The sequence below is a fragment of the Elaeis guineensis genome, chromosome 13 (genome assembly GCF_000442705.2).
Source record: "Elaeis guineensis isolate ETL-2024a chromosome 13, EG11, whole genome shotgun sequence".
Taxonomy (NCBI): domain Eukaryota; kingdom Viridiplantae; phylum Streptophyta; class Magnoliopsida; order Arecales; family Arecaceae; genus Elaeis; species Elaeis guineensis.
In genome coordinates this window covers 13,047,675-13,072,519 of record NC_026005.2, presented here as the reverse complement: position 1 = coordinate 13,072,519, position 24,845 = coordinate 13,047,675, and the positions used below count along the sequence as shown (strand labels likewise).

General features: G+C 36.9%; 3 protein-coding genes across 3 annotated transcripts; all 3 read left to right on the top strand.

Annotated features, from left to right (window-relative positions):
• Positions 1-4,235: 4,235 nt before the first annotated feature.
• Positions 4,236-6,529, top strand: LOC105056767 (protein NEGATIVE GRAVITROPIC RESPONSE OF ROOTS-like). The gene is made up of 6 exons (XM_019854476.3): positions 4,236-4,700; positions 4,818-4,896; positions 5,317-5,876; positions 5,972-6,131; positions 6,242-6,285; positions 6,384-6,529. The coding sequence occupies exons 1-5, from the start codon at positions 4,695-4,697 to the stop codon at positions 6,259-6,261; spliced, it is 825 nt and encodes a 274-aa protein (XP_019710035.1). The 5' UTR covers positions 4,236-4,694; the 3' UTR covers positions 6,262-6,285; positions 6,384-6,529.
• A 6,975-nt stretch (positions 6,530-13,504) lies between these two features.
• On the top strand, positions 13,505-18,957 carry LOC105056709 (sm-like protein LSM1B). The gene is made up of 5 exons (XM_010939015.4): positions 13,505-14,047; positions 16,797-16,865; positions 16,959-17,074; positions 17,161-17,223; positions 18,458-18,957. Exons 1-5 carry the CDS (start codon positions 13,987-13,989, stop codon positions 18,533-18,535), a joined length of 387 nt encoding a protein of 128 aa, XP_010937317.1. The 5' UTR covers positions 13,505-13,986; the 3' UTR covers positions 18,536-18,957.
• Positions 18,958-20,289: 1,332 nt separating this feature from the next.
• On the top strand, positions 20,290-24,410 carry LOC105056706 (uncharacterized). Its single transcript, XM_073248008.1, has 5 exons — positions 20,290-20,776; positions 21,722-22,652; positions 22,817-22,912; positions 23,466-23,602; positions 23,918-24,410. Exons 1-5 carry the CDS (start codon positions 20,547-20,549, stop codon positions 24,102-24,104), a joined length of 1,581 nt encoding a protein of 526 aa, XP_073104109.1. The 5' UTR covers positions 20,290-20,546; the 3' UTR covers positions 24,105-24,410.
• The last annotated feature ends 435 nt before the right edge of the window (positions 24,411-24,845 follow it).

Here is a 24,845-nt window from a genome sequence, read left to right as displayed (position 1 = left end):
TTTAATTATATAAATAAAATAAAGATAAAAAAAATATAAAAAATAATTTTTATATATTACTATTAATGGCAAAAACTAATAGACCAGAAAATGGGGTTTCTGATTGAGAATTGATAGTCACCTAAAAGAATAGCAAACAACAAGCGACAATTAAATTAGAGATATAATACTAATAGTGTATAATTAATTAGTCATGTTAGCCAACTTAAATAAAAAAAATATGAAAAGAAACTAATTCATTCACTTACCTCCATAGGATCACCTTCATAATTACTCGATACTTGTGTCTCATCATTGTTAACTTCATTTGATTCATTTGATGGAGGGTTAACCCTTCCATGAAAGTGAGTCATCATTTCTTCCATGTGTTGTAACTTTTTTTTCAAACCTGCCATTTCTGTTAGCTGCCCCTCAACCATTTTCATCTTCTGTAACTTTGCTTGCATATCTACATATTTTTTCTTTATAGATTTTCACTCTTCATGTGATATGTGAATGGTCTTTGAAATCTCAATCACAGTTGACTTATAACCAGCCTCTCTTCCATGAGATAAGTCTGGTCGAGTCCCTAAGATGCATGCGTATATCTCATCCCTATGTAAAGATCTCTCACCTTCTTATATGGGCTGGGATCCAAACTCCTTCAGCTTTTTTTAGAAATAAGATTTAAGGTGAACTGTGTCAAATAGATACAATCTTACATATATTTTCTGAAAATCTTACATATACTTTCTAGAAATCTTACATATACTTCCTTCAATTTTGGATCATAATATCTTGATGCATTCTTTTTTGTTCGATGCTTTGCTTTCCATATATCACAGGGATCAGCCATCTCACCAGTCTCAGGATCCATCTATCACATGTCCATAAAAAAAATTAAGAGACACAATTAAATATGTAAACTCAGAGTTGATATAATACAATAACTTGAACAGTTTACCATTTCATACTTCTTTTGACAAAATGATTTTGATCTAGTGGTAAATATGATTACTTGATTGGACCGACTTTTAGATGCCTTTTCAAATTTGATATGAAAATTCTCTTTCTCATACTCTTTAATGCATTTGTACCATAAGTTAGATGCCATCCTTTCAGATACTACAGCTCGCCACTTCTCAGCTGTTTCGAATAGCAAATAATGCTCACGATAGAGCCTATACTTCCACCGACGAAAGCTTGCACCCATACTAAAGAAATGATTGCAAAATTTTTCTTGCTTTACCTCTGGTGTATCAGGGGTCATGTCACCCTTCTCTTCCGAAATTTTAAACTTCGGAGGACTCTTTGGACTAACCATAAAATATTTCTGTAATGTAAACAAAGAACTTGTATAAATAGAAGAAACTTAAATGAAATGGTAAGCTTATTCAAACAAACATAATGGTGTAAAAAGAATAAAATAAAAAAAATAATATAATTAATGATATAGACTTCTTTTTACCGTGATTTCTGCCCACATCATATCCTCTTTTCCTTTCTTAGCAGACAACTAGACCCCAATTGGAGCGCGAATGTAATCTCTCACAATTTTGTCAAGATAGTTGCTCAAGTACTTTGCATTCTTTCCTACAGGAGCAGTAAAGTCTTTAGTTGGTATTGTTACCACTAGTTTGTTCTCGCCTCCATTTGTTATTAAGTCTAAATTAATTATCTTGTAAATACCATACTTAAATTTTTTTTCTGAAATGTATACTGGCTGGCCAGCTCTGGCTCCTGTATTTTCTATCCCTTTGAGTTTAGAAAGTTAAAAACTAAAAAATAAATGAACCATGAATGCAGAATATAAAGTTGATCTCAAACCTTACTTGGCTGCCACATACTGAATAACTCAAATTATTGTATTATATAAATATATATATATATATATTTAACAAAACAATACATAGATTATTAACTTTATCTCTCCACTAGAGTAAGACATATAAAGTCAAATACCTGTGTGCTAGATGTATATCAGTTGGAACTTGAGATGGTGGCTGCACAGTAGAAGTTTGACCTCCAGGTCTAGATGTAACACCATGTTGTCTTCTTGACCTCCATATGCTGCCTTGTTGTCTCAATACTACATCGTCCTCATCCTGTAAGGTCATGAGAATAGTATGTGAAATGCCTTTGTATTTTGGAGCCATTTCTGTAATAAGAGGCGAAGATATAAAACTACTTAATTAAATCTAAAGGCACAAACTGATATAAATTTTTATGATTCTTTAGTTGAATACTTGTTATATAATAAATAAGCAAAGATATAAAATTAGTATAAGATTTCATAATTACACATCTGTTTAAACTAATCAGAAAAAATTATAATAAATTTATTCGGATTCTAAAAGGTATATTTCTGTTTCAGTTTGATTATAGTTGTCTGCATCCTCCACCCCAATTTCATTATTATCATCAGATATGTCATCTTCAAATCTGGAAAAGGAGGTGCTGGGAATATTTTTAGTTCATACGGGAAGCTTTTTAATGGAATGAGGTGCTGGCCATAGAAACAAAAAGTATTTATTATGAAAACAAAGAGGGCCATAGAGAGGTGTGTGAGAGATCACAATTTTTTTTTTTTTAATTTTTATTGATTGGATCAGCAGGATCAAAATAAGACAAAGAGGGAAAAATTAAATTCATAAATTTTGAAAAAATTTTAGGAGCAAAAAACTTAGGTAAGATATATAAAAATATTTTTATTGAAATGTTCTTAGATTAGTATATAGAATTATTTCTAGCCTGTTCCCTTTTATATTTAAGAATGTTTTTATGATAACGTTCGTATTTATTAGAATAAAAAAATATATATCTAAAAATTATTTAATAGAAATGATAACAAATGACTTCATTTATTCTTATTAGGTATGATTTTAATAACGCTACTAGTAGAACGTTCCTAATCTCTTTATTTTTTGTAGTGGTTGTACATGCATGTGCACAAAGTCAAGGAAAAATATTTTTTTGAGATGTCCTCGTACCCAAAATGTGCATTCATTAAAAAAAAAAAAAAAAAATCTTTTGGTACACGCATATATCAAATAATTACGGTCATGAGCAGGGTGAAGAATGTGGTGCTTCGGCCTACCGGTGAGCTCAGGTGATTAGCGTATGACTATGAGGAAACAAAGAAGCGGAGCTAGTAGCTAATCCCCGGAGGGGTCTGTCTGGCTGTGGCCCCTCATTCGGGCGGCCGTGATCTTAAACCCACGTGAGATGGTTATGCGTGATGGAGGTCGGATCACGATTTTCCGGGCAGGATGACCGGTCCATGGGTGTCGAGAATGTACATATACGAAATCCAATGAGATAAGAAGATCTCCCCACGTTTGTCCCAAGAAAGATTTAGAGAGTAGCGAAGGAAAAAAGTCAGAAAATGGGCAGCGGGCAGGTCTACAAGCCGCTGTATTATTCTCCTCAGCAAGAAGAAAGAATGACTGGAATTGCACGTAACGTCACAAACTATAGCATGTGGATAATGACACTATAAATACCATATAATTAAGTGCAATTTATCTTCTTCTTATGTTCTTTTTCTTAGGGAAAAAAATCCTATGCCTGCTCATAGCATTTCTATCATGCAAATAATTTTAAGGAAACGTGGGGTCAGCATGCGTGGATAAGGTGGTGATGAAAGTGATAGTAGGTGCATGATATCACAATGATATTAACATCGTCAGTAGGAGAAGTGGAGGGAGAATGGAGGAAGGGTGGCCGGGATTAGATGATTGAGGATGGTGGTGCAATGGAAGGTATAGGATAATAATGGTGATGAATGTGAAGACTAACAATGGCTGAAGTGGTACAGGATAACTAAGGTATGGTAGCAGTACTGAAGGAGATATTGTAATGCTTTGCTTTGGCTTGGTGTAAGCTGCACCATGGAATTTCATTGGGGACTCGTACAAAATTGAGCCTATGATCACCTTCCAATGCTCTATTGGCCATCACGGTAATGAGATGTTGACGAGGAAGAGGTGGCATTAAGATTAATTTCAAAAATGTGCTATTAGGTTCCCTTAATTATAGCAAACTCCGTGGCAATAAGGAGTCTTGCGCTGATATCTAATGATCTTTTTAAAAAAAATATACATGGACGGGGTTATACGGAAAACATGTTGTTTCATTTTTTGTGTGGAAGGGGAATTGGCAAGGCAGTCAGGTGGGCGGTAAAAGCGTTGGTGGTAAAAGTCTGTGCTTAGGAACTTGAACCGTGCGAGAAGTGTCCATAGGCTACCAGAACTTGGTCATGGGATTCTGGACCACCCATCTGTATCGATCTACTTAACCCTCCCAGAGCTCCTATTGGTGAAAGGAACCTGACGGCTACTTGTGTTCTTTTCTTTTATTCACAACACATCTCTTGTTCCCTTTTTGATAAGGCATCTCTTGTTCCTTCAGGAGCTCTAATTGTGGTGGGGGGCCAGGAAAGTGGCGACTGCTTAACCATGGACAAGCTTGGATGATAGAATTAGAGGGGCTCTGTACATTCTAATGATTCCCACTGGCAGAGGATTTTCTTTTCTTTTTTTTAGCAAGTCATTGGCAAAGAATTTTGTTGCCTCCTCTGTTTTGATTTGAATTTTGATAGCTGCTTTGGTTCCTTCTCCCTTTTTGCAAAAGATCTTGAAAGCCATCCTCTCTCTCTCTCTCTCTCTCACACACACGCACACAATACAAATAGCAATATCAAGTTGCTTGGCGATATGAGGGTAAGGACAAACAACTACTGGAAAAAGTTCCATTGTTAGATATAGGAGAACAACTTGCCTTTTGTTTCTTACTACTCTTTGTTTGTTAATGGAATCTGTGGCTTTCATTGGTTTTAGATTCTGAGTTGGGTGCAAAATAAGTTCAACGCGAAACAAGAGAAGAAGAGATTCGATGCAGGTTCGAGTTCAGCTCGTCGTAAGTGATCCACCATTTATTTACATTTATTTTGTTGGATAGGTTTGAATGGCTGTTGCTAGCGTATGGTTGGTTGCTTTTGAGTGTTGATTTCTTTTTTCCTTCTTTCCAAGTATTGTGATAGTGAAAAGGGTGGAATCTTTGTTTGATATTATGAACTCCGAAGAGCTTATCTCCCCAAGAGCCATCTATTTTCTTAGTAGTGAATTCAGAGTTGACTTACCAATCCATGAAGCCTAACCATGGATTTTACTTGGTTAGCTCAGGTTGAGCCGGTTTTTCTATCTTGCCAAGAAGGAAAAGAAGATTTTGATTTGGTCAATAGTGATTTCCTCCAAAAAAGTTAGATTGCCATATTTTTTGTGGAAGGATTGCTTTATTATTATTTGCATCTTTACTTACTAGTTCTTCTTAATTTAGATGCTTCGATGCCAGATGTTCGCAAAGAAGAATTCAATGATTGGCCTCAAGCATTGCTGTCGATTGGAACCTTCGGCAACAATGACTTGAAGGAAGACCCACAGAGACATGAGCTCTCAGAAAATCTAGATTCATCAGAAAATTTGGATGCATCTCAAGATTTTCCAGACTTTACAATGGAAGAAGTGAGAAAGTTACAAAAGGAGCTAACAAAACTATTATCTCGCAAGTCAAAATCTAGCACCAAGGGACCAGAAGTGGTAGAAGAAGAGGAGAGAGCCAATCTCCCTCTTAATAGATTTCTAAACTTCCCCTCAAGCTTGGAGGTCGATCGGACTGCTTCCCTCAGGTTGCAAGATGATTTGGATAATAACAAAGGTGACCTCTCTCCCAATACCAAGATCATCTTAAACAAAGCAAAGGATTGGTTATTGGATAACCGCAATGCAATGAAGGAAAAAACACTCACATTTCTTCTCAAGAAAATATTTGTGTGTCGAAGTGGCTTCTCACCAACTCCGAGCTTGAGGGATCCCATGCCAGAGTCAAGGATGGAGAAGGTATGGTTTCATGCAATATCTTTTGACAAATGTGTTCTCACGTTGATGGTCTAAGTTGGTTTCTTATATTTATTTCTATATTCTTTTGAACAAAGATTCTGAGGACATTACTTCAGAAGAAAATATACCCTCGAAGCTCTGCTTCTTCGTCGATGAGGAAGTGCTTGGAGGAGAGACCTGTGGAGAATGTGCAGGCAGAGAAAAAGGAGGAGAAGGGGGAGGATCGGTATAAGTGGGTCAAGACCGATTCAGAGTGTAAGTTCCTGCAGTGTCCTCCCAATGGAAAAAAAAACTTCATTCTTGAGGCTCTCTAGCATATGTTTAAATGGGCATTAACTAAATTTTTTTTACCCCTCTGCATCCAGATATTGTTCTAGAGATCTAAATACATTTGATTAAGGAAGTCCTGGTAAGCCCACAGAATTAGTTCTCTCTCTTTGGGATGTTCTTTCAAAAATTCTGAACAAAATCATATCGATGCTTACTCCATTTTGGTCTAATTTGCAGGTGACTTGAACTTGTTATACTTCAAATGTCTCACATCTAAAGCCCTCTGGAGGATTGGAGGCATGGTATTAGAAAGGAAACCTCAATGGTCTCACAGAATAACCAATGCATTGCTCACGAAGAATATTTTGCATTTTTTTACTTGAGATTTTGAGTGTTTACAAGAGAATTTTTCTTTTGCCGAATGCCACATATTCGTACTGCAATCTGGTGATCGTTTAATCCTCTCTTTCACTAAATCTTAAGGCTTTGAGATAATATTTCTTTTGAGGACAAAATCTTTCACTCTTTGATGGGAACAAGTTGACTCGCATGAAGTGCAAGACTTGATCATGGCCCATTTGTAGCCTTAGCATGATCCGAGAAGATATCCAACCGGAGCTCTTGGTACATGGCAGTTATGTATAGATCGAGAAACTCGTACCCAACATAAGCCTCTAAGTTTGTGCCTTCGGGGGGTGGGTTGGGGAGTAAAGAGTACAAGGAAAGCGAAATGCAACGCCTTTGGCAAATGCCAATGTCCTGTGGAATTCTCTAGTTGGTCTCGGTATCAGAATATTGCCCCTTGGCAAGTGCCAATGTGCCTTGGGCTGGTCTATTAGGCCTGCAACTGAATAAAGGCCCACAAATTAAAACCTGACTCAATGCAGCCCAAATTGATTGATTGGATGTTGCAAGGCAACATCCAATCTGCTATTTTTCTAGAAGACTAAAAGAGTATCTAAATCTTCTGGATTAGAGATGAAGTTGGACTTGGTTAGCCTGAACTTGACTGACCTCACCTTCAGTTTGGGTTTGGTTGGGTTTATATATTGCATAGCCAGTTTGAGATATCAACCTAATTTAAAGTCGAGGTGCTTTCAGGTTGAAGGCTTGGGTAATTAACCTGACTCAATGCTAACATGCTTTTCCATTACTTAATTTATTTTCCCAACTTGATTCACCCCTTACCAAAAAGCAAATTGATGTAGCCCAAGCTAGCATAATTTAATGAAACTTGGAACTCCATGAACCAGCATAACGTAATGTGTTTGGACTTGGGCTGGATTAGGTTCGGGTTGGGTGTTCAAATTGGGTTTGGTATGAATGTATCCTAAATTGAAGCAATCCTACCTAAGCAGCAACTTTGCAAGGCTCTATAATTAATAAGCCATTGCTGCTGATATCGAGGTTGGCCGGACTGAGATCGTTTTTGTGAAGAAGTGCCGGAGATGTGCATCAAATCAGTAAAAAAAAAAAAAATTCTATGATCAGAGTTATTTTCGATGAAGATCTTTCGATGTTTAAGTTAGCTAGAAAACAGAGAATAGAAGAAAGAGAGAGTGACTTGAGCTTACCTAGGGTCCCTAGCCTTCTTTATAGATGGAGGAAGATTGGAGGTCGTTTCCATGACATGTGGCGGTCGAATCTATGAAAATCTTGCTCCGCGTAATAACCATGGCTGAGATGAGCTATCTGTTGGCCATTTAAGATAGATCATCATCGTTATCAAGATTCAGGGTTGGTCTCGCACATAACCGTTACTGAAAATCATAGACGTGCGTGATTTGAATTTTCACCTTGGTTCGATTTGGAAGGGTAGGTCAATCATAATCAAAGAGTCCCGGTCCCCAGCATATACAGACGTTAATGACTTACCCAAGTAACATAAGCTAACCAATCAATCTTGCTATAGTTCCCTAAAACTCATATAGCGGATTTAGGGGTGAACGTGGTGTCGATAATACCAATTCGGATTCATTTTTGTATCCAAATTAATCTAGATATAGATAGAAATTTGAGAATCCAAATTAATATCCATATCCATATCCATATCTGTCAAAAAAAAAGATATGGATATAGATAGATAATTATCCGATCCATATCTGAATCTACCTATAACCCTATATAATTTTATACAGTCTTACTAATTTAAAAAAAAAAATAAACAATCATATAAACTTACTATTTATTTGATTTATTATCTATTTAATAATATTTTTAATTTTATAGTCATAAAGTTTAATTATCCAACTTATCTCCATAATTATAGTTATACTTCTAACATCCGAATTGTATTCGCATCCATTTAAAACAAATATATATGGATATAAATTTTTATATTTGAATAATATCTGTATCTATATATGTATTTATCAAATAAAATAAATATTGATATGGATATGCTGATATCTGATTTATATCTGATTTGATTTCAACCATTAGTAGATTCATCGTCTTTATCTCCTATCTTTAAAATCTTTGACCTCGAAGAGCATGCTTCAATCCAAACATGGGCGAAACCTGCAATCAAGCACGTGCAATTATTTTCCTCGTGGATGGTGGTCCATGAAAACTGTAGCGTGAAAGGAGGACCAAGTCAATTGGAAACCAAGGTGTGGTTCGAGGGCCCTCGGTATTTCTAAGGCCCTTGATTTAGGCCTTGCGTTCTGAGGCTCTCAATTCTAGCTTGGTTCCGCATTGGGTCAGGGAGGAGGTGAGGATGGTTCCACATTGGGTCAGGGAGGAGGTGAGGATGAGGGCGGAGGCGGGGGTGGGCATATCAAGAACCAAAAGAAAGTATTTGATCCCCTTCGATCATGCTCTATGGGCGCAATAGTTGGGGAGAAGAGGTGCTTCTCTAGGAGCTTGGAGACCGGGAACCCTCCTGGTGGCGATCAGGGCAGCCATGGCATCATCGGGGTTAGCCGATGGATGGTTAGTGATGATTTGGAGATCGTGATAGGAGTTGAAGGTAGTTCTGATTCTATAAAGAGCGGAAATAAGAAGACTGTTGAGTTATCATTAAAAAGAAAGTTATCATGATGAAAAAATAAGCCATGATATCTATTATTAGGGCCAACAAAATATGTTCTAACCCATCAATTCGATCTGTGTTCGACCTACCATAAACAAGTTTAGATTTAGACTAACGAGTTTGGATTATAAACACATCGACCTATTTAACCTGTTTAATATTTGGATCGGATTTAGATTTAAGATATCTGACCTATTTAATCCATTTAATATTTAGGTCGGATTAAATCAGATAATCTGTTTAATCTATTTAATCCGTTTAACTTGTTTAAGACCTATTTAAAATCTGCTTAATCTATTTCTAACCCATTTAACCTTATCTGTTTAATCTGTTTAGCTCTTTTAATTTGTTTAATAAACAGATTAAGCTGGTTGGGTCGAGTCAGATTGTCTATTTAATAAATAAATCAGATTTAGATTTGAATTTTTGACCTGTTTAATAAACATATTAGAATTGGATTGATGATTTTCTGATCCGACCTATATTGATCCAACTTGTATCTGACCTGATCCAACCCAAGTGCCATCTCTACCTGTTATGGGGACAATTGGCTGACCTTCGTTAAATCCGAGGTGAACCTTCTTCATATATGTTCGACCTCCTTATCTTGGTCATTAGCCAAAGTAAAGTCGAAAATCCTACCTACCTGTGATTCTCGATGAAGGATCCGCATGAGATCATTATCTGATCTCAATGTCTCTAAAAAGATATCCAAAATTATCCAATGACAGCTCACCCTGGCTAAATCTAGTATGCAGAGCATGATCTTTATAATTATGGCCTCCATGCACCATATAAACTTCCATCTGCCTCTCTCTATAAATTGGGGGACATCAAGGAACCCAAGTAAGCTCCGAAGCCCTTCTCATTCTTCACTTCCCACTATTCTCTACTTTTTGATAGATTTGAGCATTGGAAAGTCCCTATCGAAAATAACTCTAATAAGAGATTTCTATTTTGGTTTCAACCTTTTCATCCACATCCCACAAACACAAGGACGATCTCAATCTACCTTGGATCAGCCAACCTCAAGCTTAGTCCGGAAGCAGCAGCAATAGTACCTATATTGAAACTTTTTAAAATTTTATGATCAAAATGCTTTTCATCCAAACTTGAAGGGTGCCTTTATAATTGTTATAGGAATTCAGAATTTTATAATGTCTCTCGTTTAAGATTCAAGTTAAGACTTTCGTTGGGTTCCTGTGAGCTCATTGTTAAAATAAAAATGCGCATTGTTATAGAAATTATTTAAAATAAAAACTGTTGTTGGTTGGGTCCTGCATACTTTTTTATATGAGAAGGGAGGAAAAATCCACACTATGATTACTCACGTCCGATAACTAAAGGGTAGAACAACTCCCAAAAGTTTCGAACCAAGTGGCCTCCTGTACAGAGGAGAGGTCAGATCAAAGAACCATAGCAAGGTTTACATTTTTTGAGGGCAAAATCTTATGTTATACATTTGATGGGATATTCTAATTTCACTATTTAGCTAACATCACGAGATCATTGCTGAAGAGCGGAGAGAGGGAAGATAAGCCGATGCATTAAGAATGATATGCAGATGAAGTCCAAGACCTGAATTTTTGAGATAATCATCTCTTTTCTTTTGGGATTTTGAAGCATCCAAGAGATCAAATGCTTTGTATCGAAAATTTCTCTCTTTTGTACTCCATCTTTAATGATATTTCCCGATGTTGACCCATCTCTACTCATAGATATTAATAGCCATAGGTTTAACCAAGTAAATTATTAAGCATAGGTTGAACCATGTAAATTATTAAGCATAAGTTGAACCATGTAAACCGTTATCTCTCGACACCTTTTCTAATTGACATGCTAACCCTAAGCTTCCTTGTATAACACATCATATTGGAACTAAAAAACATTGCATGTGTCACATGTCTTCTCGGTATGTACTACAAATAACACATTGAATATGAGATTAGACCTCTAATTTCCAAATTTACGCATAAGTTGTTACTTAAATATTGCTTTCTACTACTATGGCTTACCTAGTCGGATGTGTCAAGGGTACTAGACTTAGACCCAATCGTAAGCTATGTCGGGATTTTAGATGTTTTTTTTAATTTTTTAAGGCCCATTTTTTTTACTTCGATAAAAAAAAATTTGAATCTAAATTTTTTTTATAATCATTAAATATTTTTTATTAATTTTTATATTTATTTTTTGTGATTCAATTTTAATGGATGTGAACAATGTAAAGTAATATTGCAAGATAGAATAAATTGATAAAAAATCGATCTGATATTATTTTTATTTTCATAAAAAAATTTAAAAAATTAATCTTTTATTATAATATATTTAGAATAATTTTTTGTATACTAGATATGGTATAAAATGTATGGATTACATATGATGATTGACTACACATAATGACTAAATTATACAAGAGAAAAGCAGTTGCATCATGTGTAGTATAATAAAAATTTTACGGCACATCTAAAATTTTCTTTTCGTGTTTGTTAAGTAATATTATCAAATATCCTTTTTGAGATGTCGATTTTACTTTAAAAATCATAAAAGCACTCCTTATATGTTAGTCTACTACTATTATTGGTCCGCAAATTGCGGAACACGCTCGAGTTAATTATATGCATGGGATGTCTCATAGGGATGGCAATGGGTAGGGTTTGGGTCGGATAGTATACTACCCATCTCCAAATCCGAACTTAATATCCTATACCCAAACCCTACCCGATATCTAATCGGGTAAGAAAAGAGATACCCATCCCCATACCCAACGGATTCGGGGATACCCGTGGGTAACCCATTTCCCCATACTCAATCTATACCCGCCCCATACCCAACCCATACCCATCCATTCTATACCAAAAAAAAAGTAAAATAATTTTATGTATATTATCAATCAAAAATAGAATTATCAATTATATATATATACATACATACATACGCACATACACACTTCTAACACACACACACATACATACATGCATACATATATGCATGCATACATATACTTACATACATATATATAATTATATATATATATAGAGAGAGAGAGAGAGAAAGAGAGAGATCATATATATGTGTGTGTATATGTGTGTGTATATATGTATATATATATATATATATATGTATATGTATATGTATATGTATATATATATTCGGATATGTATATATGTATATGTATATATATATATTCGGATATGTGTGTGTATATATATATATATATATATATATATATATATATATATATATATATATATATATATATATATATATATATATGTATATATATATATATATGTATATATATATATATATGTATATATGTATATATATATATGTATATATGTATATGTATATATGTATATATATATGTATATATGTATATATATATATATGTATATATGTATATGTATATATGTATATATATATGTATATATGTATATATATATATATATATATATGTATATATATATATGTATATAATATATATATATATATATTCGGATATGGGTTCGAATATTACCCATATCCATAGGTTCGGATCGGATTCAGGTAGAAAATAGCACTACCCATTCCTACCCATACCCGTACTATAGTTTTCGGGTTTTACCCAAACCCGAACCCAAATCCAGTCAAACCCTATTTTTCAGGTTTGACCGGGTTCGGATAGGGTGTATACCCATCGGGTCGGATTAATTTTGCCATCCCTAAATGTCTCAAAACCATTAAATGCAGGGAAGAGTTTTCTCGCTCGATGGAAACAGCTATCTTGTTTTGATATCTCTGGTGCCAGAAGACCATGTAATATATTGTGGTATGTAATTAACCGTTCTTACTATCAAATAAATAAATAAGTAAATATACTATGATTCCACTTTTGGGTTCCACTTGATTTGAGTCTTGATCCCGTTTGACCGTTTGATTTGAGCCTACTTCTTTCGATCTCTTTCTCTAATACATACATACATACGTGTGTAGTATGTATGTATATGATATATCTCATATATATTACATGTGTTAAAATATAGTTTCAACTTCTGCTTCAGGCTGTATATAAAATTTATAAAATAAATAAATAAATAAATAAATAATCCTTGGAACAAATTTGGGGCAGGAGATCAAACTTACTGTAATCTCTTTTGCAAATAAGCCCCCACTAATTTGTACAATAGCAAATTGTCACTTGCATGCGAAATTATTGTAGATGATTATTGATGGGACGTGCGAATATATATAATCTAGTGTAGGATACGTGGCGCAATTTGACACGAAGTCCATGATGCCTAAAATTCCCACTCGATTGTATCCGATCCAGAAGCTGCTCCTTTGGGTTTTTGCTCAAACGGGCAGTTCTCTTCCTTCTTTGGTTCCACTTCTCCCCTTTTCTTTCTCTCGCTCGACGGGAGGTAGAGGGGAAAAGGTCCATCCTTTTTGAGATTGGAGAAAGTTGTCATCCTTTTTCTTGATTTTTCTTATTTTTTCGTTCTAATTGATCTTGTTTTTCCTATTCTGTGGAGAAATTTGTGTTTAGCCGGCGCTAGGGTTTCGATTTTCCGGGAATTAGGGATTGGATCTGGGAGAGTTTCGGCGGGAACTAGGGTTGTGGCTTGTTGGTGGTGGTGAGGGTAGGGGAAGCTAGGGTTTCGCGGAAAAGATAGAATTTTTAGGCCTCTGTTGGTTGGGAGACAGTGAAGGGCTTTAATTTGGTGGTGGGGTGGTGAGGAAGTGGAGAATTCGTGCTGCCAATGCGATTTGTGGCTATTTGGGTGGACTCTTCGGTGATTTTTGAGAGGCCGAAAGGGTTGGTGCTCGATGTCGTGGGCTGGACCGGAAGATATCTTTCTCTCTACCTCTCTTGCGAGTTATCTTGACAGTAAGCTTAACCGACTCTTCACCCTCTTTCTTTCTACTCTCTAGGCTATGTAAATTTTAAGGGTCATTTGTTTTGAGATTTCTTGTTTCTTGTTTCTTCAGTACATGTTTTTTTCCCCTAACTTTTGATTGACTAAATAGTTGAAAATGATGCAATGGATTGTTGTTTACCTTTAAGTTGTTCGTTAGCTTCCTACAAGATAAGAAAGGTCTTGTCTTGTTATTTTTAGTTGCTTCAATTTTGGGTGAATGTTTGGTAGTGGTGTTGGGCTGAGCTAATGAAAGTTGGTCTTCATGGTGGGGTTTTCCATATAGCGTTGCTTTCAATTCTGCAATCTGAGCTAATGAAGTAGGTCAATTCTGCAATCTTCTTCTTCTTCTTCTTCTTCTTCTTCTTTGTGTGTGGGGACTTGGACTTGAGGTTTATCTTTGATGTTGGATTTCACAAAGTAATTCATACATTGTTTCTTAAATTTAGTTGTAGGTGTTAATAAATGACCTGTCATGTATGTTTAACTCTTGCAACAACTAACTGTTTCCATATTTCAGTGTTTGGTGCTAGTGTATAGTACGTATCTAGTATGTGTGTCGTTTAGCACTAACTCTTGCACTCCTAACTGTTTCTATGTTTACCTCTTGCATTACCCACTGACAGAAAATCTTGTAGACTTGTAGTTCATTGGCATGTTACCCTCATGGATGTTGTTGATGAATGGTGATATCATGCTCAAGTTTATATTAGGGAGAGCAGATAAAACTTTATTTGTGAGGTTAATGTTTTGTTTTTGAAAAGGAAACCATGCTCTCATATGTTAATTTTTACAGGTTTCATGTTCACTAGCTTCTAACTGTTTGAAGAAAAGGGTTTGGATTCAAATTGTGATGATCTGGATCTATGAGGTCAGGAGCATGTATTTCTAAATGTTTTGTCAATGTTTCACTCCAAACCTGGTAAACTTTTGCTAAGGAGCGTGGATAACTTTACTTCTGGCTTTAGGAATGACCTCTCTTTTATATTTGAGATATGTTAAGGGTCTTTATACAAATTGATGACTAAGTCACTTACAGGTGGCATTTATGTAGATTTTTTGCTCAACCAGGGCCAGATTTCTGGAGGAATCAGCAAGCATACTTGTATGAAAAGGGAGTCATGGTTGGAACAGGAGTGATCTCAGAGGAGAACCTAATGAGTAGCCGTTGTAGTAGTAATTTGGAGGATCTGTCTTGACCAATATTGGTGCTTACATATCATGTTTTAGCTTTAGTTCGGTCGAGAGAGTTGTAGAATCACAAGGATTATGTTTGAGTGGTTTGGTTATCTTTGTATGGCATGATGCATGGATATCATATTTTGAAGGTTAATATAAATATTTATTTCATTCTAGTTTCTCTGGCCCATGTTTGAATCCCTGCCAAACAGGAAAGAGGCGGCTAAACATGTGGACTTTCTTTATAAAGTGGTTTCTGTTTTGACCAATGCTGGTGCTTACATATCATGTTTTAGCTTGAGTTCGGTCGAGAGAGTTGTAGAATCACAAGGATTATGCTTGAGTGGTTTGTTTATCTTTGTATAGCATGATGCATGGATATCATATTTTGAAGGTTAATATAAATATTTATTTTATTCTAGTTTCTCTGGCCCATGATTGAATCCCTGCCAAACAGGAAAGAGGTGACTAAAAATGTGGACTTTCTTTATAAAGTGGTTTTTTATATTCTAGAACCATTGACATGAGAGGATTTGGAATAAATGGTTGGCAATCCTCCATGGTTTGTGAGATGTGTGAATAGTATAGTTTTGAATTATTTCTTGCATTGAATAGTGATGTTACTCTATTCTGCTTGACAAAGGTTAGGTCATGCATCCAAATGTCCCCTAACAGAAATTTTTCTGTATGTGCCTGCCATGAAGACACATCCAAATGCCCCCTTTAAAACCTTTGCTTCTTAGTTCTAATTATATGTTTCCCTCATTTGTTCCTTTACTTCTTCTCTTTGGAGTAGCAATGTTTTTTCCTCTTTGGAGTAGCAATCTTTTTTCCTTGTTGTGTCAATATATGTGTCTACACCCAGACACAGCTAGCAGCATTTTGACAAAGGATTGTGAGTTAATCTGTACAGTTTTTGGTCAACAAAGTCCATGAAAGCCTGATTATGTGGAGAAAAGTTTTCAATAAAGTTAGATGTTTCTTTGGGTCACTATGTGTTAAGAAGAACTGTTCCCTCTCTATGTCAGATAAAACTGCAAAATGAGTCCTTTTTTTTTCTTTTTCTTTTTTTTTAAAAAGAAACTCGAGTTAGTGAGAAATTTCTTATCTGTCCAGAAAAGCATGCCTTCACCATGTTCTGTTAAACACCATGGGTTTTTTTTCCTCTTTTTAATGAGGGACAATAGCACAAATACCAGAATAGATTTGGATTTCCTTTTTTTTTTTTGTTATATGGCAAGCGTTCCTCCTCAGTACACTGCTTATTAATTGCTGATGGCCATATATATTTGCATAGTTATTTATAGTCATTTATTTGTAGACATTTGTAAGCAAGCTTTTTGCATATACCATGTGATTATCTTTCAGATGACAAAAAAATTTGTATGATGTCCACCAGTGTAAATGATGGCTGGGTAGATAGAGACCTTTTTTGTGGCCAGTGCAATATTTTGTAATACATAGTCCATGCTGCATCACATACCTACATAGATACTGCTTGCAGCTCGCCTGTTTTCTCATGTAATTTGCTTCATTTGACAGAAAAGCTTCTTGTATTATTACGTGATGGAAGAAAGCTTCTAGGAATTCTTCGCTCTTTCGACCAATTTGGTATATGTCTATCATGGCTTTGTTTTATAAATGGTATTATATTTGTTTTCTCATGCTCATTTGCTTATTTCTGGAACTGTCATCTTTTCACAGCAAATGCTGTTCTTGAAGGTGCCTGTGAGCGAGTAATTGTTGGAGATCTGTATTGTGATATTCCATTAGGTCTATATGTCATTCGTGGGGAGAATGTTGTGTTGATTGGAGAACTGGTATTGATTTCTCCTGGTTAATTGACTATTTATGTGTTTTTTTAGAAATACTGGTATTTTCTCAAATTGGGTTTTTTATCACGCAGGACTTGGAGAGGGAGGAGCTTCCTCCTCATATGATTTGTGTTTCAGCTTCAGAGATAAAAAGGGTATAGCTACTCATGCTTGTTAGACATAATATGTTTCTTCTTCTAATGCCTGTCAATTTACTTGTGTGGTGCATTTGCACTTGTGTTTTTGCTTGATGTTCACCTTAGTACTTTTGGTTGCTGTCACTTGTGCATGTGAACTGGATGACCTCAAGATTGAACCAGGTTTTATGCCACTATTACCTGGACATTTGGCACGTGGCAAGTGTCTAGATTTCTTGAAGTTTCCAACACTAAAACCTCCAGAAAACCAGAGTGGAGTTGCATATGTGCAATGCAAACATTTGAAATTATATGAACATATCAGGGATACGTGTTTGGAACTAGATTTAGTTGACTATTCAGCTGAACTTTACATTAAAAAGAATGTGTGCTTATGTATATCATATCATATTATTGAAAAGATAGAAAAATACAAGAAGCTTTGCTAGAGCCTATGGATATTCTGGGCCAAACATTTGAAATTATATGAACATATCAGGATACATATCAGTGATGCATGACAGAAACTGTGCTTGTTACTATATCATAATTATTGAGAAGGTAGGGGGGGAAAAAAAAAAGCTTCCCTAGAGTCTATGGATATCCTGGGCCAATATTGTCTAGCACTTGAGATAGTTGATTATTAAGTGCATCTCTTCCAGCTGATTTGAAAACACCATTTTTTGGAGTGCTAAATTGTGTCTTGCTCTGTCATGTCCTTTAGTGTTAAAAAGTGCCAGCATCCAGAGTTCTTGGGAATTGCAGTGCCTAGATATTTTTAATGTGTATCCACTTAAAAGTTCTAGTTTTTTGGTAGCACTATTTTTATGATCATGACAATTTGCAAATATACCGTGCACCTAATTATCTGTTCCTTTTCTTTTCATTTTCTGGGCCACAGCTGATGCCTAAATTTTAAAGTATAATGAGTAACTGGTTTGTCCAGAACTTGGATGCATGATCTTCATCTTTATAAACTTTTGGGTTGTTTTTCATTGACCTATCTAGAGATGCTGTTATCTTTATAATAAGTTGTTACTTTTTCTCTTTTATTTTTTCATGTATAAGTACCCTGGGTCTAACAAAACCAATTAAATTCAGATGGCCAACTATTAGTTTTCTTTTGTATCTCATATTGCAAATGGATGTGGTATGCATCTACTTGTAGTTAGTGACCCAACCATGTTTCCTCATTAATTTTGAATTGTTGTGTCCTTTCTGCAGTAATGATGTTGTTATGTTTCAACTGCAGGCTCAGAAAGCAGAAAGAGATGCCACAGATTTGAAAGGCTCTATGAGAAAGAGAATGGAGTTCCTGGATCTTGATTGATAGCCAAGTTATTTCATCATGCTTGCACGCTACCATTTTGGTTTGTTTGTGTCACCCGCAAATTTTTGTCGCGGTTTGGTTGAGGGATGCCTTATAAGAGCTGTCTTTGCCCCTTTTCCTGAATTTGCTGCAATATTTGCCAAAAAGGCTGTAGAATTGCTCTTCGTATTATTTTAGTTAAAGCTGGGGAGTGGTGCAGAGTGGATCCATGGTTTTACGATGGTGTTTACGAAGGGATGTTTCTTTTGATTGAATGGAAGCTGCCTCGTTTCAACTTAGTGATACATACAGATAAATTTACCATGGAGGCTCTCACCCAGACTCTATGATTCTTATTTCTGACTTTCATGTCCTTGTTTTGTGAGAATAATTATATACAGTTCTTTGTCTATGTCCAATTTATAATATTGTAGTTTTGTCTACTATGGATCCACTGGTGTTATTCCTAGTCTCTAACTAGGTTTTGATTTCACAAGCAAGAACCATGTTGACCCACAATGGCTTGTCAAAAACTTTGCCCTTGTCGGACCAGTGATTTACCTAGATGTCAGGAGATCTCTACATGGCTTGGGAGCTGAAAGCTTTTAAAATTTAGCAGACAGAACCTTGTGATATCACAAAGTTGTTTTGAATCTTTCTTTGTTGATTATTAAGAGGGAGTTGTCTGTTAGGCATGCTGCATGCTGGCGAAGGTTTTGTTGTTGCAACATTATAGTCTGGGAGTTTTGTAGCCATGCAAGGTAGTTCCCAAGTTCTGGTTTAGTGATATCAGTGTCCAACCCTTGTCATGGGCTTCATAAGTTAATGTGACTAAGGTTGAAATCAATGATGATTGCCAAGTGCACGAAAGTATTAGTGAAGAATTATTGTTTAATTCAATCGATAATGACCTGAAACGAGTAAAATCGATTAAACAGTTAAGGATTGGATTGCCACCGAAAATTATTGTTTCCGTGTGAGAACGGGTGGCATGTCGTACGTGTGGGGAGATAAGTTTGCGATTTATACTCCGTTACGAGAGACAGCCGTCTTATCGGCCAATGTCACCGTTTGTCCTGGGTTGACTGCTCAGTCCTGTATTGGCCTACGTGACTGCTGCCACATGTTGGTCATCCGCAACGTACAAACAACGGAAAAGAAGAAGAAGAAGAAGAAAACACATTAAAATAAAAAAAATCTTTCGATCCCCCGCCATCGCGCCGGTTGACGGGAGGAAGATCGCCTCCGTTATTGACACGAACGAGGAGCCAGGAGGGCTTGCCGCATAGATAAGCGATCGCGTCAGCAGTGAGAGTCGCAAACATTGGGCAGTTTGGCGGGAAAGCGGCGGAAAAACGGGCAGTTTGGCCAGCACGCCGAGCTGAAAACTTCACTTGGAATAAAACCTCTAAAAAGACTAGACTTTTCTAAAAGATTTTTATTAAGTAGGCACTCATCCACCTTAAAAGACAAGCTTCATCCTAGGAAGGGGGTGCCTAATGTGTCAACTCGTTTTATTCTAAGCAACTTAGCCTTAAGCCGGACATTTGCATCAGCAACCGATCGTTGAGGTTGCTTTAAGCTAGTTACATTTAAACCTGCACAAGCTTTGGGTTTAGGTGCAACTCCCATGATTGATCAAAATTTGGCCCATTAGGAAGAATAGGAGTATAGGCTGCGTCGGTTACATGTCGGATTCGGGTCCAACTCGACCCAACCGTTTTTGAAAGAAGAGGACAAGACTCGAGAGCCGGCTTTAGGAGGTGAGATCCTGGAGCGCTTGGTACCCGGCGGAGGGAGAGGAAGGGGCACGTGGTTCCAGCCGTCGTCACGCGTCCCGACCCCTCCCTCCCCGTCTAAAACGCCGTGTTAGGACGCCAACCCGGCCGCACCCGCAGTTTCATACTCTTTTACGTCTTATAAAGAAAAGCAAAACTTTGGTCAGAATCCTCTCGACCTCACTCTCACCGGGCTATACACTAGATCCGGCTCTCCAAGAGAGCGAGAGGTCGTAGCTCTCTTTGGTGCTCTAATGGCGAGGACCAGTCCGTTCCTCTCGCGCGCGTTACCGCCTCCTACTGTTCTCCTGTTTGTTCTGGTAGTCTCTGGCTGGTGCGGTGTTGAGGCGTCGGTCCACGACTACAAAGGGGAGGGGTTCAGAAGCCAGGGCAATGCCTTTATCCTTCACGGCGGCAGCGAGGGCCTCTACGCCTCCCTCCCCTCCGCCAACTCTTCGGCCTCCTACGGCGCCTCCTTCATCCGGTAATCTCTCTCGCTCTATCTCGTTATTTCGATCTTCCGTACTTGGATCTGAAGGCAGAGCTGCATTAAATGGGTTCTTCTTTAATTTTGTGCTGAACTTTCCATGTATTATGATTGTCGAATGTGGAAAGAGGGAAGAATTTGGATAAAGATGGGAGCTTTGTTAGCATTTAGCTATTGAACAGGCAATTGGAATGAAATGATTCATCAAAGGCCACATTTTGCTAACCTGGTTGCTGGAATTTGTGATCGTCGGGGTGTTTTAGGTCTGGGTTGGGTCATTTAGCTTTTTAACTTTCCAGCACATCAACCATGGAAAGAGGTTGATCACCCATTGCAGGCGACAACAGTGAATTTTTTTTTCTGTCATCTTCAGCCTGTCGGTCACCTATTTCTGTAGGGTGGAAAGGTATAGCTGGGTAACATGGTTGGGCATTCACTCACATCTCTAATTGAAAAATAGTTGGCAGCATTTAGTCTGGCCAATTATAGGAGATGGCGTGTGAAATTGAATGAGTACAATGGGGTTGTTTTAGAGTGTGTAGTCCCTGTAAGATGTCCATACTGCAAATCAACTTTTAATTTAATTCTAGTTGAGGGTGAATCTGATCCCATCTAATGACTGGTATCACCACCTAGGATACAAGTCCACTAAATACAATCAGACACTTCGGATATGTTATCCTAGTATGGCATAATAGTGCATTTAAATACCAACAAAATGAAGAAGATGTCAAGAATTCGTATGATTTAAGGTACATTTTCTTCATTGGATAAACATGCAAATAATCAGTTTTTATTTAAGCATAAAAATACGAATGGTAAAGAAGAATAGTGAATTTGTACAGATTTGCTTATAGAGTTGTGACTATGAGCAATGATTCTTATAGAAGATAATTCTGTCATTCTTTTGTTTTTGATTTCCACTTTTCTTCATGAAATCAGATTCGAACAGATCACTTTCAGAATACCAAAGAAAGCTGCTGCAAAGGAGAAACATGAAAGCCCTTGGACAGTCAAAGCCATTGTTTTTGAGGTACAAGATCGAGAGGCAATTGGTGGCTCGGCCTATGGTGGTCAAAGAGCCATTTGCTGCACACCTGATCTAGCAAAAATAGGTGCCTGTACGGAAGGCACAGTCATCTACCGTCTCTCTACCCACAGCCCTGGTTGGCCACAAGTATTTACTGTTTCCTTTAAGGATGGCGATCTTGAGGCAACACTACCACCGCAAACCATACAGATCACAAAAACTGGGATGTATAACCTCTATTTCATTTACTGTGATCCTGCACTTGATGGACTCGTAATAGAGGGGAAGACCATATGGAAGAACCCTACTGGTTATCTACCAGGAAGGATGGCTCCTCTCATGAAATTCTATGGATTCATGTCTCTTGCCTTTGTAGTTCTTGGCGTGTACTGGTTCTCTCAATATGCAAAGTTTTGGAGAGAGGTTATGCCACTTCAGAACTGCATAACACTAGTCATTGCTTTGGGGATGCTTGAAATGGCATTATGGTATTTTGAATATGCTGAATTTAATGAAACTGGAATCCGACCAAAGGGAATTACATTCTGGGCAGTAACATTCGGTACTGTTAAACGAACAGTCTCGCGTGTGTTGATCCTTGTTGTCTCCATGGGATTTGGTGTTGTGAGGCCTACTCTGGGTGGACTCACTTCTAAGGTTGCACTGCTTGGAGGAACATTTTTACTTGCATCAGAGGTTCTTGAATTGGTGGAAAATGTTGGTGCTGTAAGCGATCTTAGTGGAAAGGCAAGATTGTTCTTGGTTCTCCCAGTGGCAATCTTGGATGCATTCTTCATAATTTGGATATTCATTTCTCTATCCAAAACTCTTAGCAAACTGCGGGTATGGATTTCCTCTTACTACTATACTAGTTGCTTATTCCTAGAGGAGTTTTCAACAGAAATTTACTTTTTAGATTCTGCTGTATAAACGGTCCCTACATTTGCATAGCTGGAACTTAATTCCAAATATTATATAACTGTTGGTCTTTATGTGATTGGTGACAGACAAAACGGATGACAGCCAAGCTAGATGTCTACAGGAAATTTACAAATGCGTTAATTGTTGCTGTTGTCGTATCTGTTGGTTGGATTGGTTATGAGGTGATTCTCTTTTAATTTGCATCTTAATAGTCGATGAACTTATGTACTAAAGAAACCTATCATGATTGTAGATCTATACCGATTTTTTAAATTTTAGTGCAAGCTACGGCGATGCTGAATTTTCTTGATTAAAATTAATTTTCTGCTCTTCCTGTCTGTCCAACAACATTATCTAATACCTAGTAACGGCGATTACAAAAATTTGGTGTTGAAGACACTTCAAAAATAACCAAACCTTGCTCCCTTCCTTTTCCTGTTTCCTTGTCACTTTAAACGTAGTGTAAATATAGTCATTACTTTCATCAAAACTAGGATTTATTTATTTATTTATTTTCACTTCCAAGGTTGTGACTCTGAAAAAGCCAATTTTTTTGTCATATCTGAACCTGCATGCTTGTTCTGAATTGCATCATTTTCCCACATTCTTGAGAACTATAATATCTTCACACCTGTTATTGTAGAAGTTTCCATCTTTAAAATTTCTCCTGATAATTAATTTCTGACATATTTTATATCTTAAGTAACTAAGGAGAAAGTTCATATCTCCATGCAGATATATTTCAAGTCAACTGATGTGTACAATGAGCAGTGGCAGAATGCGTGGATCATTCCTGCCTTGTGGCAGTTCCTCTCCTTCTCTCTTCTCTGTGTCATCTGTGCTCTTTGGGCACCTTCTCAGAACTCAATGAGGTAGAACTTCAATCCTTTAGATTTCATTTCTTTGCATGTTCAGTTTTCTTTCTGCATTCCATGTCGGTCCACACAATATGTCCAAATACCTAAATCTCATAGGCTTTTCTGTTAGAAACGACTGACCCTTTCCATTATTTCATTAGTTGTTTTGGCATCATGCATATATGATAAGCACTGTTGTTATCGGTTGGTTTTGCTGTATGTGCTTGAAAGCTATAGGCTATTTAAATGAGGCAGCATGTCTGAATGAAAATAAAAGAAGATTCTTGAGTTGAACAATGCATTGTATGTTATGACAATATTTGTAATCAGATATGCCTATTCCGATGATGGAAGTGAGGAGTTCGACCGAGAGGATGTCCTTTCACTAATTAAGCCAGGACCATTTACTTCCAAAGAAAGCTGGAGCTTTTCTGTGTCACCTGATGCCAAAATGCCTCTGGGAGTCAATACTGCCTCATCACAAAACGGAGATACTGAAGAAGACAAAAGGGAGTAGCAAAGACTTGTTCGTTCTGACTTGCATTATCTGCAGCCTAAACAGGTCCTAGCCATCCATCAGCAAGTGCCAAAATTGATGACATGTTGTGTTTGATCTTTCAGAGGGAAAACAGAGTCTGCTGATTTTAGTTATTGAAGGAATTACCGCATGACGATATAAGCACCGGTTGTGTCTTCTTTTCCAATCTCTTTTCTATTTTATCCTTCTCCCTTTGATTGTACAACAATCTCATAAGTGATCCATATGAAGTCATGTGGCTCATTTCAAGGAATGAATTTATACCACAGCAACAGATAGACTTAATGTGTTTCGCTTTCTATGGTATTTGACATTGTGCTCATGGTTGGATATGGCATCACAGCTTGTTTTGTCAAGTTCATCTAGCTGGTGCTGTTTTTGATCAAATAGAAAATTCAAAGATTTTATGGTTGTGTCCGTTCCCTGACATAAATATTACTTTGCATGCGTAATATATGATGCAGAAGGTGTTTATTACTCCCTGAAGTATAGGCAGTAAACTAATGAGCCAGTTGAAGTTTAAACAAGATGCTACCGCATCATCTGAGTTAAAAAGAGAGCTTACAGCCTCAACAGCTTAAATACTAATTAGGTTCGATAATACTTTATTGGTGGATTGGACGTCGCTAGTAGGAATTGAACTTGCTTCATATTTCACAATCAAGGACAATCCTCAGATTCCCCAGCCATGAAAAAGATCTACAAAAGATAGAATTACCA

Excerpts from the sequence above, each read along its gene's own strand:
- LOC105056709 (XM_010939015.4), top strand. The coding sequence starts at position 13,987 with ATGTCGTGGGCTGGACCGGAAGATATCTTTCTCTCTACCTCTCTTGCG. Across the intron at positions 17,075-17,160 it reads TTGTGTTGATTGGAGAACTG|GACTTGGAGAGGGAGGAGCT; the intron begins GTATTGATTTCT and ends TTTATCACGCAG. Across the intron at positions 17,224-18,457 it reads CAGCTTCAGAGATAAAAAGG|GCTCAGAAAGCAGAAAGAGA; the intron begins GTATAGCTACTC and ends TTTCAACTGCAG.
- LOC105056706 (XM_073248008.1), top strand. The coding sequence starts at position 20,547 with ATGGCGAGGACCAGTCCGTTCCTCTCGCGCGCGTTACCGCCTCCTACT. Across the intron at positions 22,913-23,465 it reads TTGGTTGGATTGGTTATGAG|ATATATTTCAAGTCAACTGA; the intron begins GTGATTCTCTTT and ends ATCTCCATGCAG. Across the intron at positions 23,603-23,917 it reads CCTTCTCAGAACTCAATGAG|ATATGCCTATTCCGATGATG; the intron begins GTAGAACTTCAA and ends ATTTGTAATCAG.
- LOC105056767 (XM_019854476.3), top strand. Across the intron at positions 4,897-5,316 it reads AGGTTCGAGTTCAGCTCGTC|ATGCTTCGATGCCAGATGTT; the intron begins GTAAGTGATCCA and ends TTCTTAATTTAG. Across the intron at positions 6,132-6,241 it reads GGTCAAGACCGATTCAGAGT|ATATTGTTCTAGAGATCTAA; the intron begins GTAAGTTCCTGC and ends CTCTGCATCCAG.